This window comes from Galeopterus variegatus, unplaced genomic scaffold (assembly GCF_000696425.1).
Source record: "Galeopterus variegatus unplaced genomic scaffold, G_variegatus-3.0.2 Scaffold4780, whole genome shotgun sequence".
In the NCBI taxonomy this organism is placed as follows: Eukaryota; Metazoa; Chordata; class Mammalia; order Dermoptera; family Cynocephalidae; genus Galeopterus; species Galeopterus variegatus.
This window is the reverse complement of record NW_007730891.1, coordinates 115,013-136,515: the sequence shown is the minus strand read 5'-3', so window position 1 is coordinate 136,515 and position 21,503 is coordinate 115,013. Positions and strand designations below refer to the sequence as shown.

General features: G+C 39.1%; 1 protein-coding gene across 2 annotated transcripts; it reads left to right on the top strand.

Moving 5' to 3' along the window:
* The first annotated feature begins 489 nt into the window (after window positions 1–489).
* On the top strand, window positions 490–20,762 carry ZNF615 (zinc finger protein 615). Of its 2 annotated transcripts, XM_008588339.1 has the most exons (5): window positions 828–1,360; window positions 5,298–5,501; window positions 6,563–6,689; window positions 13,022–13,117; window positions 18,345–20,762. In XM_008588339.1, the coding sequence occupies exons 2-5, from the start codon at window positions 5,487–5,489 to the stop codon at window positions 20,300–20,302; spliced, it is 2,196 nt and encodes a 731-aa protein (XP_008586561.1). In that variant the 5' UTR covers window positions 828–1,360; window positions 5,298–5,486; the 3' UTR covers window positions 20,303–20,762. The 2 variants fall into 2 exon arrangements, with proteins under 2 accessions (XP_008586562.1, XP_008586561.1); XM_008588340.1 differs by lacking the exons at window positions 828–1,360; window positions 5,298–5,501 and adding an exon at window positions 490–561.
* Window positions 20,763–21,503: the final 741 nt, after the last annotated feature.

Below are 21,503 nucleotides of genomic sequence, written 5' to 3'. Positions count from 1 at the left end.
GGAACGATCCTCTGTCGGCAGTTTCCACTGCCCTAAAGCGTTTTCTGTGCTGCCCGGATACCTCAACTTCCTGTAAGATGGTTGCGCCCGTTGGGCCGTTTCCCAGCTTCGTACAAAATGGTTAAATGTCGCCACCATCTTTTCTACTCAGTTCACACGCCATTTTTGTCCTGTGTAAGCTGGGGCCTAATACACGTCGACCCATTTTTTTAAGGGTTGAGGTGTCAGGAAATGGGACAGTTTCAATCACCTTTCACCTTCCCAGCCATCCCTGGTCGCTAGAACAATAACGGCCACTTTGCCTTCTGTACGTCAGATACTAAAAGATGGCCACCCCCACGGGGCCACGGCGACAAGGGCGCTGCCATCTTGCCTCTGAGTAAACCCTAGAAATCCGGCTGTCTTTACGTCTCTGACCCTCCTTCGCCACCGTAGGGCGGTAAGAAGGTGAGAGATGAGGCCAGAGCAGACCAAGTTCGGGGAGGTACGTCCAGCCACCGGCGGGTCGCTTTGGTGTCTGGAGGAAATCAGGTCGGCGGCTGAGTCTGTTCGCGGACAATGGTGAGGGGCGGGGTTTGTCGACGTTTGCGTTTGGTGACGCAAGTGGTATTCCGTGGAGAGGACCGCGCGGGTGGATTCTCTATTGCAGGGGACCTCTAAGGAGTCCGTGATAGGGTGTGGTCGGGGTGCCTTTGGCATCAGTTACGGAGTGCTCTTGTGGTGTGTGATCTCTAGAGGTCAACCACTGAGCGCCAAGGTCACATTTTGTGTCTTCGCTGCTTGCTCTGTCTGTAGGGCGAACTGGGGGCTGTGTTTGTCAGCGAATGCGGTAGATGGTTCTGGTTTTGTTTGGAGCTGAATGATCGAGGAACTGTTTCGGGGTTTAATGTACAGGAGCTTCTGGTCCAGCTTTTAGAATTAACCGTGGTGGTGGTGTAAGTGTTTGTGGTACAGATGTGCGTGTGGGCTGCAACTTTGTAGGTTTGAGTACCAAGGCTGGTGGTGGGTCGAGCTCAAATCTTGGATGCAGGAACAGGGTTGATGCGCGTTAACAGTCCCCTTCAACTCTTTAGGTACAAGACCCTTCTCCACGACTTCAAGTCCCCTTTGGCACCCTACATCACCCATACGTCTCTTCTTCTTCTTTTTCCTGATAGGGTCCCACTGAAGACCCCTTACTCTTGAATCCTCAGAAATAAAAGTTTTTGGCGAGATCATTGATCCGGGATATCTAAAAGTAGTACATTTTTATATTTAAGATGTGTTTCTTACCCTTTGTCCTGCAAGTTTGCAGCATATTCCTCTTGGATTTTTCTTTTCAGGTTCTTTCTGACACAAGTAAAATGACATCTCTGTCATGGTAAGTTTTGTTACTCAATGATAACACTTGTCAAATTTTTGGAATATTTCAGTTTTAGGTTTGTGTTGTTATGTACTTAATATTCATAATTCAGATTATGTAAATGGTGCTAGGATTTTCTTTTTTTTCCACTTCATTTCTTGTGATAAACACAAATTATTTTTAATGTTTGAACCGGTGGTCTTATGAGTAGTTTTGCATTAAGTGTATGCATACATTTGGATAAAAGTGAAATGTTTTAAAATATTTAGGTAAATTTTTTTTTTTCTTTTTGGCCGGCTGGCCAATAAGGGGATCTGGACCCTTGATTTTGGTATTATTAGCACCACACTCTAACCAAGTGAGCTAACTGGCCAGCCCTATTTGGTATTATTTGTAGGAACATTTTATGATTATGCATTTACCCATATGTGGGGTACGGAATAATCAAGTTGACAAAGTCCTTGCTATTCTAGGAAAGCCAGCAAGGCTGGCACCCCTTTTGCCTACTTCCCCCTTCTCCCTCTCTTTGAGGTCTGACCTTTGATTGAACCCAGGACCCTGGAAGCTTTGTAAATGAGAAACTTATGTTCTTATTTTGTTGATAAGTAGTTAGCTATGAATCTTCAAGCACTGTGGCAGCTGAAAATGTTTTGTTCTATATAAATAGCTTGGTACCAGATATAATTGATTTAATCAGTGCGATTTGTTATTTTCATTGGCTTATAAAAAGGAACCTAAAATCGACTAAGATGCCTTGCAGGCCAGCAGCCTGCAGGGTACTTCTGATCCCATAAAATACATCATGTCTTTCCTCATTTCCCACTGTTTCCCCTCAGGGTACTGGTCGACAACACCCATGGACTTGTTTTCCTGCCTTTCATCTCTAGACTATTTACTTTTATGGCAATGTGTTATTATTATATGACTTTCCTTTTCTTATAATTTTTTATAACAAAAGAGCAATTAATTTTAGATATTTATATTTGGCCACCTTAACTGAATTCTTTTTTTTTTTTTTTTGTCTTTTGTCTTTTTTCCATGTCTGGCAACGGATCGCAACCCTCAGTGTTGCCCCCGTACCAGACCGGGGACCGGCAACGGGATTGCAACCCTCGGCGTTGCTCCCACGCCCCGCTCAGCCAGTGAGCAGGAACCGGTCCGTATGTGGGATCCGAACCCTCGGACGGGAGCGCCGCCGCGCTTCCCAAGCGGCGCACTATCCAGTGCGCCACCGGGCCGGCCCAAATTCTTTATATTAGTGTTTTTCTCTCTGCCCAACACATTACTGTGAAAATTTTCAAACCTATAGAAATATTGAGAGAAGTTTAAAATTATTCACTCATATGCCTGTCACCTAGATTTTACATTAACATTCTACTAGATTATCTCTACCAATTACTGAAGTGTCTATCCATCCCTTTGTTCATGAAACAGTCCTTTTTTGTTGTTGATTTTGGTGCATTTCTAAGTTGCTGACATCAATGTCATTTCTCTAAATAATTCTGCAATCATATCACGAGTATTCTACTAATATAGCCGTTTAGTTGCTTACTTTGTTTACTTAATAAGCAGATACCTTACTTACAAATAATTTTGGCTAGGTGTAAAGTGGAAGAAAGTGGATTTTGGAATGAAATGAACCTGTGTTTTCAATCCTGGTTCTGCCTTTTGCTCATTGTGTGATATGTGTGCCCTGTGTCTTTCCTCATTAACAAAAAGAGAAGTTAAAATCTCTTCCTCAGAGTTATCTTACAGGGTTATTTATGGTTTTGTCTTTTGTAAAATTTGTTTTTCTGATTCATTTTCTCTCTCCCTCCTTCCTTGCTTCTCTTTCTTTTTCGTGGTAATAAAAACATATAAAGCCATGGACTTACATTAATGGCCTACCCACAGCAATTTCATTTTAAATGTAGAATGCTGTTATTTTTCTTGTTTAAATGTATCTGTACTTATGAAAAATACAATGTAGAAAATAAAAATAACCAGTTAGATATCACACTTTCGCCAGTATTTCTTTTTCAGAAATTCCTAGAAATGGAGTTTTTGGTTATTGGCAATTTTCTTTTTTTTTTTAAAGGTGACCGGTAAGGGGATCTTAACCCTTGACTTGGTGTTGTCAGCACCATGCTCATCCAGTGAGCGAACCGGCCATCCCTATATGGGATCCGAACCCGGGGCCTTGGTGTTATCAGCACCGCACTCTCCCAAGTGAGCCACGGGCCGGCCCGGCAATTTTCAATAGATTGTTAAATTATTCCCAAGAAATGTTCTGCTCTTTAACACTGACTTTTTTTTTTTTTAAAGATGACCGGTAAGGGGATCTTAACCCTTGACTTGGTGTTGTCAGCACCACTCTCAGCCAGTGAGCTAACTGGCCATCCCTATATGGGATCCGAACCCGGGGCCTTGGTGTTATCAGCACCACACTCTCCCGAGTGAGCCACGGGCCGGCCCTTTAACACTGACTTTTGACTTGTGTATGCTTTTGGATGATATAGGATTTTTCTATTTAAATTTTATATCCAGTCTTCTGACTAAAAAGGTATACAGACATATTAAGCAATACTAATAATTTGTCCTTCATATTCAAAAGTCATTTTTGATTATTTTTTCAAACTGCATTTTATTGGATAATGTTTCTAGACCCAGATTCTCAACTCTGCCATTGTAATGTGAAAACAGACTGAGACAGTAAGTCAAGTAATGTATCTGGCAGTTTTCCCACAGAAGTTTATTTACAAAACAGGTGGTCCAGGCCCTGGATGCTATGTTACTGACCCTTGATTTACATGATCATATGGCTTTTCTGTGCTAATTCAAGGTTGGGCAACCAAGGTTGGTCCAGTGCCTGGTTTTGTTACTAAAGTTTTATTGGAACCCAGGTACACCTATTTGTTTATATTTTGTATATGGTTGTTTTTTTTTTTTTTTAAAGATGACCGGTAAGGGGATCTCAACCCTTGGCTTGGTGTTGTCAGCACCACGCTCAGCCAGTGAGTGAACCGGCCATCCCTATATAGGGATCCGAACCCATGGCCTTGGTGTTATCAGCACCGCACTCTACCGAGTGAGCCACGGGCTGGCCCTTGTATATGGTTGTTTTTGAGCTTCAACAGTAGAGTTGAATAGTTGCCACAGAAATCATGGGCCTCGGGCCGGCTAGGTGGTGCGCTGGAGAGTGCGCCGCTTGGAAGCGCGGCGGCGCTCCTGCCGAGGGTTCGGATCCCATGTGGAGACCGGTTCCCGCTCACTGGTTGAGCGAGGTGCGGGCGCAACACTGAGGGTTACGATCCCGTTGCCGGTCAGTAAAAAAAGACAAAAAAGGAAAAAAAAAAAAAAAAAAAGAAATCATGGGCCTCTCTTTTAACCTGGAAATGAGGTATGTTCTAAAAAATTATTAGTTTTATTGCTGACACTAGAGATTACAAATAACATACAAACTTTATTTGTCAATGTATGGTAATTAGTACTTTTATATTCTTCTCCTGTTGTGCAGCTTTCTTAGAATACTTTTTCACTCATAATCTTCCTAATTTATATGTTCATGGTATATTTTAGATCTTTATGTATTAAAACCTTTTGTAATATTATTATCATTATTATTTTTCCAGTCGGTACTTGACATCTCACTTACCAGTTTTGTTCCTCTTCATACCTTCTGCTTCTCTTCTTTTGTTGAAGAATACTCATTAGCATTTTCTCTAATACAGGTCTTCTGATGAATTCTCTTTGGTTTTTCTGAAGATGTCTTTATTTCAGTTTTATTATTTCTCAAGGATAGTTTTATTGCATATCCTTTATAGATATATATACTTATAATTTACAGGGTATTGAGAAGTGGATAAAAAATAGGACAGATAGATATTTTGGGGCCTTGATTTAAGGGGAGTATACAGCAACAGTGACAACTCCAGGCCTAAAAAGAATGTATCACTCAGAGTAATTTGTTCTTCAGCCCACAGGTGCTGAGAACAAGAGAAATCAAGTGAAGGAAGGAGGAGGAGATTCCAAGACTTGGGTGTCATTATTTCTGGGGACACCCTTGACTGGAGACTGAACTTTTTGAACAGAAATTTAGAGTTGATCCAGAAGAGGCAAAGACAGAGCATCCCAGTTAGCAGCCATTTCCCAGATTCAGAGGAAAATGGTGCAGACCCAGGTGACTGTTGGTTTGTTTATTCTTTCCTTTACTCCCCAGTGAGTTTATAGAAGCTTGTACAAATCAGTGCAATTAAAGAGAAAAATGTAAATTAAGAATAGTAGGATCTGGAGAATTCTAGGCAAAGTAGGATCAGGAATATATTGTTCATAGAATTCATACTATGTGAATTATGTTGAGACATAATAAGTGATTGTGCAGGACCTGTGGGTGACATTAGCCATCAACTTGCATCTGATATCCCTGACAGCCATACAAGAGAATCACGATACTTTACATCAATTGTGAGAAAGCAGGCCAGTTTCTTGAGGGATATTAATGTTTTGTTGCATATAATTGTGAGACTCACATAGACCTCTGATGGTACTTCATAGAGGTGATGTGGTAGATGGTGCCTTTAACTGCAGCCTTCTCATAAATGCAAAAGCAGATTTACTACAACAGTTTCTTTATTGTTTCTAATATGGTATTAACTCTGTTTACTAATGTGTACACATACATATGCAGTTGCCTGTGTATATACATGGATCTGTGTATCTATACATATATATATATATTCTATTAAGAATAACTTTTTTCCAACTTTGCTAATAATCTCTTGTGCTTTATACACTCTCTTTTATTTTATTCAATATATTAACCATAGTTATTTAGTATGTATTGTTATGTGATACTAGTATCTGTGGTCTCTTCACTACTAATTTTGATATTGGATTGAAGGCTCACAGTGAATTTAAGAATCTGTATTTTTCATCTACTTATAATTAGCGTACAGCTTGGTATTGGCAAATAAATGCTATATGCTGCAGATGTTCCTACATTAGCAAGAGGATTTAATGACTATATATTACAGAAACTTTATTGAATTTTTACCTTTGTTCAATGAATGGGTGACTGCACATTTACAGACTATTTTACTAGGATTTTTATTCTATTACAATGTATTAAGGAAAAAACCACCAATTTCCTATGTGGCAAAAATTAGCAGGATAATTTCCTTTATATTCTTTCCATATCACCAAAAGAATATCACTTCATTAAATAGGACTTTGTTATTACAGGAATTGTTGACACTGAAGGATGTGGCTGTGGAGTTCACCTGGGAGGAGTGGCAGCTCCTGGCCCCTGCTCAGAAGGACCTGTACCGGGATGTAATGTTGGAAAACTACAGAAACCTGGTATCACTGGGTGAGGACAGCTGCCCAGTGTCACTCAGAGAGCATCCAGTCAGTGGCCTTTCTTTCTTAGCTGCTTAACTCTTTAGAATACCTGCAATGCTCTGAAGTGGTAGATTCTCAGATCCCTCTTGACCCACACAAGAGTGTATAATCTACCCTCTCCTGAGAGAAAGCCTGATGTTACAGATGTGAAATTTGTTTAGTCCCTGAAATGTAACATTCTCCCTTCTTGACATACTCCAGCCCATTTGGGTTTTTTTTGTTGTTGTTAAATCAAAAGGATTTATTTTAATTAATTAATTAATTAATTAATTTTTATGGTTGTGGCATTATTTATTTATTTTAACTTCTCAGTATACATTGTAGTTGATTTTCATGACCCATTACCTGTTCCTCTTCCCCACCCCCCACAACTACATCATATCTGTTCACTTTTCTTAACAAGCTCAAGGAATTTTTTGTTGTGTCTTCTTCCCCATTTGTTTCTGTGTATATTGTTTATTTATTTATTTATTTTTAGTTCCCTCAAATAAATGAGAACATGTGGTATTTCTCTTTCTGTGCCTGACTTGTTTCACTTAATATTTTAAGTCCATCCATGTTGTTGTGAATTTTTTTTTATAACATAGTAGAACTCCATTGTGTAGCTATACCACAGTTTCCTTATCCACTCATCTCATAATGGACATTTAGGCTGGTTCCAACTCTTGGCTATGTAAATAGTGCTGCAATACATATTGGAGTACAGGTATCCCTTCAGCATGATGACTTCCGTTCCTCTGGGTATATTCCCAGCAGTAGAATAGCTGGGTAATGTGGTAGATTTATCTGTAATTGTTTGAGGACCCTCCATACCATTTTCCATAAAGGCTACACCATTTTGCAGTCCCACCAACAGTGTATGAGAGTTCCTTTTTCTCTAAAACCTTGCCAGCATTTATCATTCTCAGTTATATCTCAGCTAATACATTTTTGGATATTAGCCATCCTGACTGGAGTGAGATGGTATCTCAAAGTGGTTTTGATTTAAATTTCCCGAATGCTGAGTGATGTTGAGCATTTTTTCATGTGTCTGTTGGCTATTTGTATATCTTCCTTTGAGAAATTCCTATTCAGCTCCTTTGCCCATTTTTTAATTGAGTTGTTTGTTTTTTCACTGTAAAGTTGTTTGAGTTCCTTGTATATTCTGGATATTAATCCCTTGTCAGATATGTATTTTGCAAATATTTTCTCCCACTATGTTGTCTTTTCACTCTGTTGATTGTTTCTTTTCCTGTGCAGAAGCTTTTTAGTTTGATATAACCTTGCCAGCATTTATCATTCTCAGTTATATCTCAGCTAATACGTTTTTGGATATTAGCCATCCTGACTGGAGTGAGATGGTATCTCAACGTGGTTTTGATTTTCATTTCCTGAATGCTGAGTGAGGTTGAGCATTTTTTCATGTGTCTGTTGGCCATTCGTATATCTTCCTTTGAGAAATTCCTATTCAACTCCTTTGCCCATTTTTTAGTTGAGTTGTTTGTTTTTTCACTGTAAAGTTGTTTGAGTTCCTTGTATATTCTGGATATTAATCCCTTGTCAGATGTATATTTTGCAAATACTTTCTCCCACTCTGTTGTCTTTTCACTCTGTTGATTGTTTCTTTTCCTGTGCAGAAGCTTTTTAGTTTGATATAATACCATTTGTTTATTTTTCCTTTAGTTGTCTAGGCTTTTGGGGTCATGTTCCTGAAGTCTGTACCCACTCCTACTTCCTGGAGTCTTTCCCCTATGTTTTCTGTAAGGAGTTTTATTGTTTCAGGATGTATATCTAATTCTTTAATCCATTTTGAGTTGATTTTGGTATATGGAGAGGGGTATGGGTCTAGTTTCATTCTCCTACATATGAATATCCAATTTTCTCAGCACCATTTGCTGAAGAGGTAGTCTCTTCCCCAGTTTAAAGGCTTGGTGCCTTTGTCAAAGATCAGACGGCTGTAGGTGTATGGGTTTCTGTGTTCTCTATTCTATTCCATTGATCCGTGTGTCTGTTTTTATGCTGTGCTGTATTCTGTTTTTGTTGCTTATAACAGAATACCTGAAACTGGGTCATTTATAAAGAAACAAAATTTATTGCTTACAGTTTCTGAGGATGGGAAGTTCAAAGTGCATCTGGTGGTGGCAACATTGACCCAGAGGTCTCACATTGCAAGATGGTGGAAGCAGAGAGAGCAGAAAGAGATAGACATTCCTCTCCTTTTAAAGACCTCAGAACCATACCGCTGACCACTGTTTTTAATCCATTCACTCCTGCATGGTCCTACAACCCAATAACCTCTTCAAGGCTCCACCTTTCAGTTACCATAATAGGATTTCCCACCCTCTTAACAGTCACAGTGGGAGCTAAGTTTCTAATACATAAAACTTGGGGGTCACAATTCAAGCTTCAGGGAGTTTTGGGGGGATATAATTCAATACATTACACATGCTTCTTTGGTTATTATAGTTTTGTAATATAGTTTAAAGTAAGGTCGTGTTATGCCTCCAGATTTATTTATTTTTTTTGCTCAGGATTGCTTTGGCTATATGTGGTCTTTTGTTATTCCATATAAATGTCTGGATAGATTTTTCCATTTCTGAGAAAAATGTCATTGGAATTTTGATGAGGATTGCATTAAATCTGTAGATCACTTTGGGTAATATGGACATTTTCACAATGTTAATTCTTCTAACCCAAGAGCATGGGATATCCTTCCATCTTCTTGCATCCTCTTTAATTTCTCTCGACAGTGGTTTGTAGTTCTTTTCATAGAGATTTTTCACATCCTTGGTTAACTTTATTCCTAAGTATTTTATTTTTTGGTGGCTATTATAAATGGGCTAGCTTTCTTGATTTCTTTTTCTGCATGTTCACTGTTGGAGTATAGAAATGCTACTGATATTTGTGTGTTGATTTTGTATCCTGCAACTTTGCTGAAATCATTTATCAACTCTAAGAGCATTTTTGTAGAGGCTTTAGGCTGTTCAATATATAGGATCATATCATCCTCAAACAGGGACAGTTTGACTTCATCTTTTTCAATCTGGATGCGCTTTATTTCCTTCCCTCTGATTGCTCTGGCTAGTACTTCCAACACTATGTTGAATAGGAGTGGTGAGAGTGGGCATCCTTTTCTAGTTCCTGTTCTTTTCATAGTTAGCCTTGCTAAAGGTTTGTCAATTTTATGTATCTTTTCAAAAAGCCAACTTTTTGTTTCATTGATCTTTTGTATCATTTTTGGGGTTCCTATTTCATTTAGTTCTGCTTTGATTTTAATTATTTCTTTCCATCTGCTAACTTTGGGTTTGGATTGTTCTTGTTTTTCTACTTCTTTAAGGTGAAGTGTTAGTTGGTTTATTTGCCATCTTTCTATTCTTCTGAAGTAAGCATTTAATGAGATAAATTTACCCCTTTGTATGGCTTTTGCAGTATCCCATAGGTTTTGGTATGATGTGTCATTATTTTCATTAGTTTCAAGAATTTTTTTGATTTCCTGTTTAATTTCTTCTTGGACCCATATGTCATTAAGTAGAATGTTTTTTAATTTCCACGTTTTTTTTATAGTTTCCAGAGTTTCATTTGTTATTTATTTCTAATTTTAATCCATTGTGATCTGAAAAAATACACGGAATGATTCCAATTTTTTGAATTTATTGAGACTTGCTTTGTGAGCTAACATGTGGTCTGTCTTGGAGAATGTTCCATGAGCTGATGAGAAGAATGAATATTCTGAGGTTGTTAGATGGAATGTTCTATGGTTATCTGCCAGTCCAGTTGGTCTAAAGTGTTAGATCTTGTGTTTCTCTATTGATTTTTTGCCTAGATGATCTGTCCAATGTTGAGAGTGGGGTGTTCAGGTCCCCTGCTATTATGGTGTTAATATCTATCTCATTCTTTAGATCTAATAGTGTTTGCTGTATAAATCTGGCTGCTCTGACATTGGGTGCATATGTATTTATTATTGTTGTGTCTTCTTGATGGATTATATGATTATCATTATATAGTGGCCTTTTTTTTATCTCTTTTTATGGTTTTTGCTTTAAAGTCTATTTTATCTGATATGAGAATAGCTACTCCAGCTTATTTTTCATTTCTATTTGCATGGTATATCTTGTTCCATTCTTTCACTCTTAGTCTATGTGTGTCTTTACAGGTGAGGTGAGTCTCTCGAAGGCAGCATATTGTTGGGTCCCTTTTTTTAATCCAGTCATTCAGTCTGTGTCTTTTGAGTTGGGTATTTAATCTCTTTATATTTAGAGTTATTATTGAAAGGTGTTTATTTACTCCTAGCATTTCATTGCTTTCTGTTTAGCTGTCTTAAGTATCCTTTGTTCCTTTCTGATTTTCTGTTTATCTTCTGTATTTGATGCTTTCTTGGGGTGGTAGATAAACTACTTTTTCTCTATTGTTAGCATTTTTGTTTTACTGGTAGGTTTTGTTCTTTCTTGAGTATTCATGACAGTGATGGCTGTTTTTCGAATATCAAACCCAGTACTTCCTTGAGAATTTCTTGTAAGGCTGGTTGTGTGGTGGTGAACTCCTGCAGTTTTTGTTTGTCTGAGAAATATACTATTTGTCCTTCATTTCAGAAGGATAGCCTTGCTGGGTAAAGTATTCTTGGCTGGCAATTTTTGTCCTTTAGTATTTTGAATATATCATCCCATTCTTTTCTGGCTTTTAGGGTTTCTGATGAAAAGCCTGATGTTAGTCTGATTGGGGCTCCCTTATAGGTGACTTGCCACTTCTCTCTTGCAGCTTTTTTTTTTTTTTTTTAAAGATGACCGGTAAGGGGTTCTTAACCCTTGACTTGGTGTTGTCACGCTCAGCCAGTGAGCCAACCGGTCATCCCTATATAGGATCTGAACCCGTGGCCTTGGTGTTATCAGCACCACACTCTCCCGAGTGAGCCACGGGCCAGCCCTTCTTTCTTGCAGCTTTTAAGATTCTCTCTTTGTCTTTGAGTTTTGCCAGTGTGACTATAACATGTCTTGGAGAGTACCTTTTTGGGTTAAATATGTTTGGTGATCTTTGGGCCTCCTAAATCTGAAGATGTGTGACTTTTCCTATACCTGGGATGTTTTCTGCTATTATTTTGTTGAATACGTTTTCAATGCCATTTCCTTTTTCCTCCCCTTCTGGAATACCCATGATTCAGATATTTGAGAGCTTAAGGTTGTCTGTTACTTCTCTTAGATTTTCTTCAATTTTTAAAATTCTTTTTTCTTTTTCCTGCTCTGCCTGTGTTAATTCAAACAGCCTGATTCAAGGTCAGAAATTCTCTCTTCTGCTTGTTCTAGCCTGCTGGTTAGACTCTCTGTTGTGTTTTTTATTTTGTTGGATGAATTCTTCAGCTCCACAAGCTCTGCTACATTCTTTTTCAGGGTATTGATTTCTTTGTACATTTCTTTTTTCAGATCCTGTATATTTTTTCTCATTTCATTGCGTTGTCTGAGTTTTCTTGTATCTCATTTAGTTTTCTTAGAATTGTTGCTCTAAATTCCTTGTCAGTCATTTCAAGGACTTCCTGTTCTATAGGATCTTGAGCTTGAGAGTTATTACTTTCCTTTGATGGTGATGTACTTTCTTGATTTTTCATATTTCTGTTATCTTTCCGTTGGTGTTTAGTCATTGTGGCAGGGCGTATCATGGTCCATTCATTCCACCCTGATGTCTGGCCTGGATCCTGAAGGGACTGCCAATTCTGGGCAGCAAGAACTAGCCTGGGCTGGGGGTCTTGTGGTGCCTGCCTGTTCTGACCCAGGTGACTTGGGGCATGTGGTCCTGGTGTCTCTCAGGGCTCTCTGGGCAGTGGGCACCAGCCTGGGTTGGGGGTCCTGCAGTGTCCGCCTGTTCCAGCATGGCTGACTTGGGGTGTGTGGGCCTGGCATTTGTCAGGCTTCTGAGTGGCAGGTACTGGCCTGGGCTGGTGGTCCTGTGGCGCCTGCCTTTTCCAGCATGGCTGACTCAGAGCATGTGGGTCTGGCAGCTCTCAGGCCTCTCTGGGCAGCGGGCACTGGCTTGTTCCGGGGGTCTTGTGGTGCCTGCCTTTTCCAGTGTGGCTGAGTTGGGGTTTGTGGGCCCGGTGGCTCTCAGGCCTCTCTGGGAGGCAGGCAGTGGACTGGGCTGGGGGTCCTGCAATGCCTGCCTGTTTCTGCGTGACTGACTTGGGGCATGTGGGCCTGGCAGCTCTCCAAAAGGATTTATATTATATGTTAGAGGAAGCTCCAGCCACTCCTCCTAACCTGCAGCACTGCCAGCCAGTCACTGACCCCTCTAGTCCAATTTGATATGTCTAAATCTTCTATCATTTCCCATAAACAGGGTGTCAAGACAGCAAACCAGATACACTCTCCAAGTTGGAACAAGGAGAAGAACCATGGACAATAGAAGATGAAATCCATAGTCAAATCTGTTCAGGTGAGTGAGAGAACCTGTTGTCAACCAGTACCCCAAGGGGAGATGGTGGGAAATGAAGAAAGACATGATTTATTTTATGGGGTCAGGAGTACCCTGCAGGCTGCTGATATGCAAGGCATCTCAGTTTATTTTTTGGTTCCTTTTATAAGCCAGTGAAAATAACAAATCATGCTTATTAAATCAGTTATATCTGGTACCAAACTATTATAGAACATTTTCAGCTGCCACAACACTTGAAGATTCATAGCTAACTACTTATCAACAAAATCAGAACATAAGTTTCTCATTTACAAAGCTTCCAGGGTCCTGGGTTCAATAAAAGGTCAGACCTCAAAGGGAGGGAGAAGGAGGAAGTAGGCAAAAGGGATGCCAGCCTTGCTGGCTTCCCTAGAATAGCAAGGACTTTGTCAGCTTGCTTATTCAGTACCCCACAAGAACCAGTAATCCAGGCAGCCACAGAAGTCATATTCTGCTCATTCAGGACAGGCATCAAAGCTATGAGGGTGTCTGAGGACACAAGTACAGCCTGTCCATGTCTCCTTCCCATGTAAGAACTGTTTTTCTTTGTAGGAGTATAGAGGAAAATATACCTTTCTTTTCTCTTCCAAGATCACTTCCATGTTTATTTTGTATACATCTTGTTTTGTTTGTTTGCATAATTATCTTCTTCCTAGGATTTTCAAATTTTTTTCTTCATCCACTGTCAAATTATCTCTGCCTGTATTACCACCTCTCTTGCTATGAAATTCCACTTTCCAGACCTCTCTGGAAAGAGAGAACTTTGTTTTTTTGTTTGTTTGTTTTTGGCAGATGGCCAGTCCCAGGGATCCAAACACTTAACCTTGGTATTATCAGCACCACGTGAGAACTTTGAACTCATCACTGTTTTCTTAACTACTGCACCTTCCTGTCCTTTTAGGAAATAATGATTTTCCTTCATAACATCCAACCCCACCTTGGATGCTGATAACCTGGTCTCTGATTGAGCATTTATGTGATTCTTTAGCTTCTTTTTCTCCCCATTCTGAGGTTTTCATAATTATCTTTTCATTTTCTTTTGTTTTCATAACTCTTAAAAGTTTCTTTCATTTGTATGAGTTAACCTTTTTTTGTTCTGTGGAAGAGACTGTCAAACTGACTTCTCCCTTAATATTATCTAAGGTATACTTTATTCTTATGTGTTTCCTCATCTTCATGGAAACTGGCCAATGAATTCCCACTTTGTGTGTGAGGAAATGAATCATCTTCCATCCAAGAAAAATACTTTGGCTTCCTTGTTTAAGTTCAGGTTCTCCTTCAATACTGCACATTCTATTCATCCTGGCATTACCTTGAATGTTCCCTACATGCTGAGCTGTCTTCTTAAGAATTCTCTAGTGTTTCGGTTGATTAACTGTATCCTATATTATTTCTAGCCCAAACCAGGTCAGAAATTATGTGTGCTAAAAATTACTTTCTTCTTAGTTTTGCTAATTCTGAAGTTTCTTTGGTTCATCTCAGGTGTTGCCACTGCAGTCCTGTCCCTAAAGCTTTGTGTTCTCATCATAGCTTTTAGCAGTGCTGAGATAGCCACATACCACATGATTTGCTCACTTAAAGTGTACAGTTCAGCTTTTTAATATATTTACCTAGTTTTGTAACCATCACCACATATGTCCCAAAATTATTGATTCACAGTATATTTTGATGTTCCAGTGATTGTTCCATAGTCAGTTTTTGGAACATTATATATAGATTGTTTTGTCTATTCTGGGTCCTTTGCATTTGCATGTGAATTTTAGAATCACCTTTTTTTTTTTTTTTTTTTTTTAAACATAAAAGCCAGCTGGGATTTTGATAGGGATTACACTGAGTCTGTATAGCAATTTGGGGAACATTACTGTTCTAGTTATATTAAATGTTCTGATCCATGAACATTGGACATTTTTATATCTAGTTAGGTCTTTAATGTCTTTCAACAATGTTTTGTAGCTTTCAGAATATAAGTTTGGCATTTTGTTAAGTTTATTCCTAAGTATAGTTTTCTTTTTGATTCTGTAGTTAATGGAATTGTTTTCTCAATTGCATTTTCAGATTATTTACTGCTAGAATATAGAAGTGCAATTGATTATTTTTTCTGTCATTCTGATAATGGCTCATCCCAGTTACTCATGTTCCCTGTCATATGTCATATGCGATTGCTATTTCTCTTTTGGTGATCTCTGTAATATGATATCATCTTGATTATAAAGAGTTTCTGTCCTCTTCTGAAACACACTTCAGTGTGCTTCATACATGTAATTGCCTCCTTGGTTTATTCCTTTAAAACTTATGTTTTGATAGCCTACTATATTTGAAGCTAAGTATTTGTAGTACAAAAAAACAGTATACTTTGTCCCTATTCTTCACATTTCTTTCATTCTCAGTGGAAGTAACCATATGCAGGTACTTTAAAAATTAGTTTGTGGGGGGCTGGCCGGGTGGCGCACTGCTACAGTGTGCCGCTTGGAGTGCAGCAGTGCTCCCGCCGAGGGTTCGGATCCCACATACAGACTGGTTCCCGCTCACTGGCTGAGCGAGGTGCGGATGCAACACCGAGGGTTGCGATCCTGTTGCCGGTCCGGTCCGGTATGGGCGCGACACTGAGGGTTGCGATCTGTTGCCGGACACGAAAAAAGACAAAAAAAGGAAAAAAAAAAATTAGTTTGTGGAAAAATGGAATTGAAAGATAATACAAATCTTTCCAAGAAGCTTTTGAAGACCCCTTGTATAACCAGTAATAAGCAAATATGTAAACAACATGTCTTGGGGTAAAAATTGCTATGAGGAAAATTAAAGCAGCTAGTGAAACAGGAGGTGTTGGGACTTGGCACTCTGCTTGAAGGGTGGGAATGGTTCTTTAATAAGGTGCATTTGAGCAGATAGGTAACGGATGTGAGTAGGCTTCCTGGGTCAGGAGTGTTCCAGATGTGAGATGATGGCAAGTTCAGAGAAATGAATCTGGAGTGTGTTGAGGAACTTTTAGGAAGCTTGTAGGGATAGAGTAGAGTGACCAAAAGGGAAAGTGACTAGAGATAAAGACAATGGAGCTGGACCTTCTGGTACATAGGTTACATATTGCCTATCAAGGGCATTCTAGATCTTGGGGCATTTTAGCTCATCTGATTTCATTCCAGATGAGCTAAAAAAAACAGTAGGGAGTTTTGAGTAAAAGAGTGGCATGATATAACTAATTTTTTAAATCGATTACTTTGCTTACCATGAGGAAGGTAGACATTAGTGGGGAGAGGAGGGAACTGTTATAGTCATGCTTACAGTTTGTGACAGTGAAATGATACAAATTAAAATTATCAAAGATAAAAGGTATGTAGGGAAGAATCCAGGGGAAACTAGGTACAAGCTTTCAGTTGTCCTCTACTGGTGGAGTTGTACAAACAGTGCTGAATTTTTTCAACAAGGATGTTTGACAGCATTTGTGAAGTGTTGCCAAACAGGGAAGCTCACCCAAGCCTGGTGTCTCTCCCCTCCCCTCACCCCTTCCCCTCAAGTCAAAATGATACAGTGTGGCCCAAAACCTCAGGCTTACAAGAACAGGAATCAACCATAAATCACAAGGCTGGCATATACTATCTGGTAAGGCCTCGGGCATGAAAAGACACTCTTTTGTCAGGCAGAATATTCCAGGGAGTCAGAGGTTATCTTGCAGGAGCCAGTCAAGACCACTTCTTTCTTTGGGATGTGCAGGGATGGAATACTCCAAGCCTAAAGATTAAACACTTAACTGCATGCATATCATTCCTCCCTTTTTCTATAGGAATATAAGAGAGTATGACCCATCTAGACCATCAGTTGGAGTCTTAAGTATAGGATCTTTCTCCTAAATTTGAGATTGGTGCTTTGGGAAAATTAGTTTAATGTTGTTCTGTAGAATGAAGAATGGCAAGTTTATAGAATATGATAACCACTCAGTAGCCTATGACACTTACCTTGTAATCAAACGCTGAGGATCTCACTTTCTTTTTAAAAAATTCATTATTACTTGTTAACTGACAAATGAAAATTATATGTGTTTATTGTGTGCAACATGTTATTTTGAAATATGTATACATGTGGAATGACTAAATTGAGCTAATTAACATATACATTACCTTACATTCTTATCATTTTTTTGTGGCAAGAACACTTAAAATCTACTCTCAGCAATTTTCAGGAGGATCTTACAATTTTATTTGCTATTCTGGTGTATTTGTTCTATACATCTGGGTCTCTAGATGTGTACCTGATCACAACAGTCAGTGTTTGATTTATTTTGGTGGGCTTAACAAATTCCAAAGCTCTACATGTTGCAATAACACGTTCTTGGCCCTGTGTCTTCACCTTCCTTTTTTCCACATTTGCAAATACAATCTTGTGCAGTCCTCTTTTTTGGAATAATTTTATATGTTGATGATATCCACATTGCTATTTCCAGATAAGAACGTTTTCAAGATTTGTATATTCAACCAGTTTCTTCTGTACTTGGATATGCAATAATCATTTTAAACTTTATATGTTTTACAATGCATGCTAGATTTTCCCTTCATTCCAGACTTTAGTAATATTTATTATTTCATTGTAAGGATTTTCCCCCTACCTGGTGGCTGAAGCCATATAATTTTCCGAATAATCTTTGAGTCCTCACTTTTATTAACACTCTTCTTGCTCCTCCTATTGAACCCATTAGTGAACTTTGACTTTTCTTTCTTTAAATCTCTGTAAAAATAAGGAATATGTGTCTCTATGCCAGACACGGTTCAGTTACCTTACACAAAAATGTCACTCATCATTCAACAAATATTTGTAGAATAAATGAGTGCAGTTCCTATCACTTGGGATCAACCTGTTTGGTCTTTTTTCTCTAACTTCTGTGATCTGGTGTCCTGCCATATTCTGGGGTTCCCTGCTAAAAGTGACCTGTTTATATTTGATTATGTATACATTTTGTAAAGACCTATTTAGAAGGCAGCCAAATATATATACATTGTGAATGATTTAGCCTTGTCTGTACACTTACTGCTTTTACCTTTTGATGTGTTTCTATTATTGTGTTTTACCAATGTGTAAGAGATGAGAGATATTTATACATGGAATTTCTTTTATACTGATTATAGAGTTGTCATTAAAAAGTCAGTTTACACCAATGTATTTTTTAAACAATTTTACTCTTAATCAAGATGATGGAATGATTCACTGTTCTCTTCTTTCCTAGAAATTGGGAAAGTTAATGATCCTCTGCAGCATCACTTGCAAAATCAAAACATTCAGAAGAGTACAGAACAATGCTATGAACATAATGTGTTTGGAAATATTGTTAATCAGAGCAAAGGTCATTTCCCATTAGAGCAAAATCATGATACGTTTGCCTTACGTAAAAAACCCTTAGAATCAAATTTAAGTTTTGAAAACCAGAACAGAAGCTGTAACCTAAAGAACTCTGCTGAGTTTAATGGAGATGGAAAATCCCTTCATGCTAACCATGAACAATTTTATACTGAAATTAAATTCCCTATAAGTACAAAACCCATCAGCAATAAGTCCCAGGCCATTAAACAATGGAAAATGCACAAGATAGAGAAAGCCCATGTGTGCAATGAATGTGGGAAAGCCTTCATCAAGAGGTCTCAATTCACTGATCATCAAAAAGTTCATACTGGAGAAAAACCTCATGGATGCAGTATGTGTGGTAAAGCATTCTCCAGAAAATCCAGGCTAATGGAACATCAGAGAACTCATACAGGACTGAAACATTATGAATGCACTGAATGTGATAAAATCTTCCTCAAGAAATCACAGTTCAATATTCATCATAAAACTCATATGGGAGAGAAGCCTTACACGTGTAGTGAATGTGGGAAAGCCTTCATCAAAAAGTGTCGGCTCACTTATCATCAGCGAACTCATACAGGAGAGAAACCTCATGGGTGCAGTGTATGTGGGAAAGCCTTCTCTACAAAGTTCAGTCTCACTACACATCAGAAAACTCATACAGGAGAGAAACCTTATATATGTAGTGAATGTGGAAAAGGTTTCATTGAGAAGAGGCGTCTTATTGCACATCATCGCACTCATACTGGTGAGAAACCCTATGTATGCAGTAAATGCGGTAAAGGCTTCACCTTGAAGAACAGTCTTATCACACATCAGCAAACTCATACAGAAGATAAATTATATATGTGCAGTGAATGTGGAAAAGGCTTTTCAATGAAGCACTGTCTCATTGTACATCAGCGAACTCATACTGGAGAGAAACCCTATATATGCAATGAATGTGGAAAAGGTTTCATCTTGAAGAGCCCTCTCATCAGACATCAGCGAACACATACAGGAGAGAAACCCTACATATGCACTGAATGCCGAAAAGGTTTCACCATGAAAAGTGACCTCATTGTACATCAGCGAACTCACACTGCAGAGAAGCCATATATATGCAATGATTGTGGGAAAGGCTTCACTGTGAAGAGCCGTCTGATTGTACATCAGCGAACTCATACAGGAGAGAAACCCTATGTGTGCAGTGAATGTGGAAAAGGCTTTCCAGCAAAGATCCGGCTAATTGGGCATCAACGAACTCATACAGGAGAGAAACCTTATATATGCAGTGAATGTGGAAAAGGCTTCACTGAGAAGAGCCATCTCAATGTACATCGGCGCACTCATACAGGAGAGAAACCCTATATATGCAGTGAATGTGGCAAAGGCTTAACTGGGAAAAGCATGCTCATTGCACATCAGCGAATTCATACTGGGGAAAAACCATATATATGCAATGAATGTGGAAAAGCCTTCACCATGAAGAGTACTCTAGGTATACATCAGCAAACTCATACTGGAGAGAAACCATATAAATGCAATGAATGTGGTAAAGCCTTCAGGAAGAAGACGTGCCTCATACAACATCAGAGATTTCACACAGGAAAGACTTCCTTTGCGTGTAGTGAGTGTGGAAAATTCTCTTTGCGCAAAAATGATCTCATTACCCATCAGAGAATTCACACAGGAGAGAAACCATATAAATGCAATGAATGTGGGAAAGCCTTCACTACAAAGTCAGGGCTCAATGTTCATCAAAGAAAACATACAGGAGAGAGACCCTATGGATGTAGTGATTGTGGGAAAGATTTTGCCCACCTGTCAATCCTTATTAAACACAAGAGAATTCACAGGTAGTCATTCTGGAAAAACCTCTTGCCAGTTGTAGGCCCTCAGGATACGGTATCTGCAAAGAATGGCTTAAATGAACGCAGAGTATGTGGTTGTATAGTTAGCGATCAGTTACCTCACGTTGTATGTCAAAGAAAACGTATGAAACAACTCTGTTATAATCAGCATTGATGAAGATATTTTAGGACATTATATGTCTAAAAAGTGAATACTGAGAAATATCCCATGAATGTGACAGACTAGGAAAGCTTTCAGTGGGAAGACAGGCCCTATCAAAAGTGATCATCATAGATTGTAAATGAACTACAAGTTGGTAGAAATGTAATGATGAGAAAGGCTTTGCTCAGAAATAAGTCCTCGATAGATTGAGAGAGTTTACACCAGAGAAATACTTTCCAGGCTGGCCAGTTTGCTCAGTTGGTTAGACTGCAGTGTTGACAACACCAAGGTCAAGGGTTCAGATCCCCATACTGGCCAGCCACCAAAACAAAACAACAACCAAAAAAAAAAAATTTTTTTTAAAACTGTCTTATGGGCCGGCCTGTGGCTCACTCGGTAGAGTGCGGTGCTGATAACACCAAGGCCACGGGTTCAGATCCCTATATAGGGATGGCCAGTTGGCTCACTTGGGAGACCGTGGTGCTGACATCACCAAGTCAAGGATTAAGATCCCCTTACTGGTCATCTTTAAAAAAAGAGTCCATGGGGGCCGGCCTGTGGCTCACTCGGTAGAGTGCGGTGCTGATAACACCAAGGCCACGGGTTCAGATCCCTATATAGGGATGGCCAGTTGGCTCACTTGGGAGACCGTGGTGCTGACATCACCAAGTCAAGGATTAAGATCCCCTTACTGGTCATCTTTAAAAAAAGAGTCCATGGGGGCCGGCCTGTGGCTCACTCGGTAGAGTGCGGTGCTGATAACACCAAGGCCACGGGTTCGGATCCCATATAGGGATGGCCGGTTCGCTCACTGGCTGAGCGTGGTGCTGACAACACCAAGTCGAGGGTTGGGATCCCCTTACCGGTCATCTTTAAAAAAAATAAAAAATAAAATAAAAAAATAAAATAAAAACTGTCTTATGATGATGAATATGGCAGGGTTTATAGTAAAATATTTTTGCCTTATTATTTGCCAGGAAATTATGCAGAACTAAAACTTATGAATGCATTTGATGTGGAGGATCTTTAAAAAAAGTCAGAGAACTTA

Bases quoted from the DNA above. Each gene is read 5' to 3' on its own strand.
- ZNF615 (XM_008588339.1), top strand. The intron at 6,690-13,021 runs GTGAGGACAGCT...TCCCATAAACAG, and splicing joins CAGAAACCTGGTATCACTGG to GGTGTCAAGACAGCAAACCA. The intron at 13,118-18,344 runs GTGAGTGAGAGA...CTTCTTTCCTAG, and splicing joins CCATAGTCAAATCTGTTCAG to AAATTGGGAAAGTTAATGAT.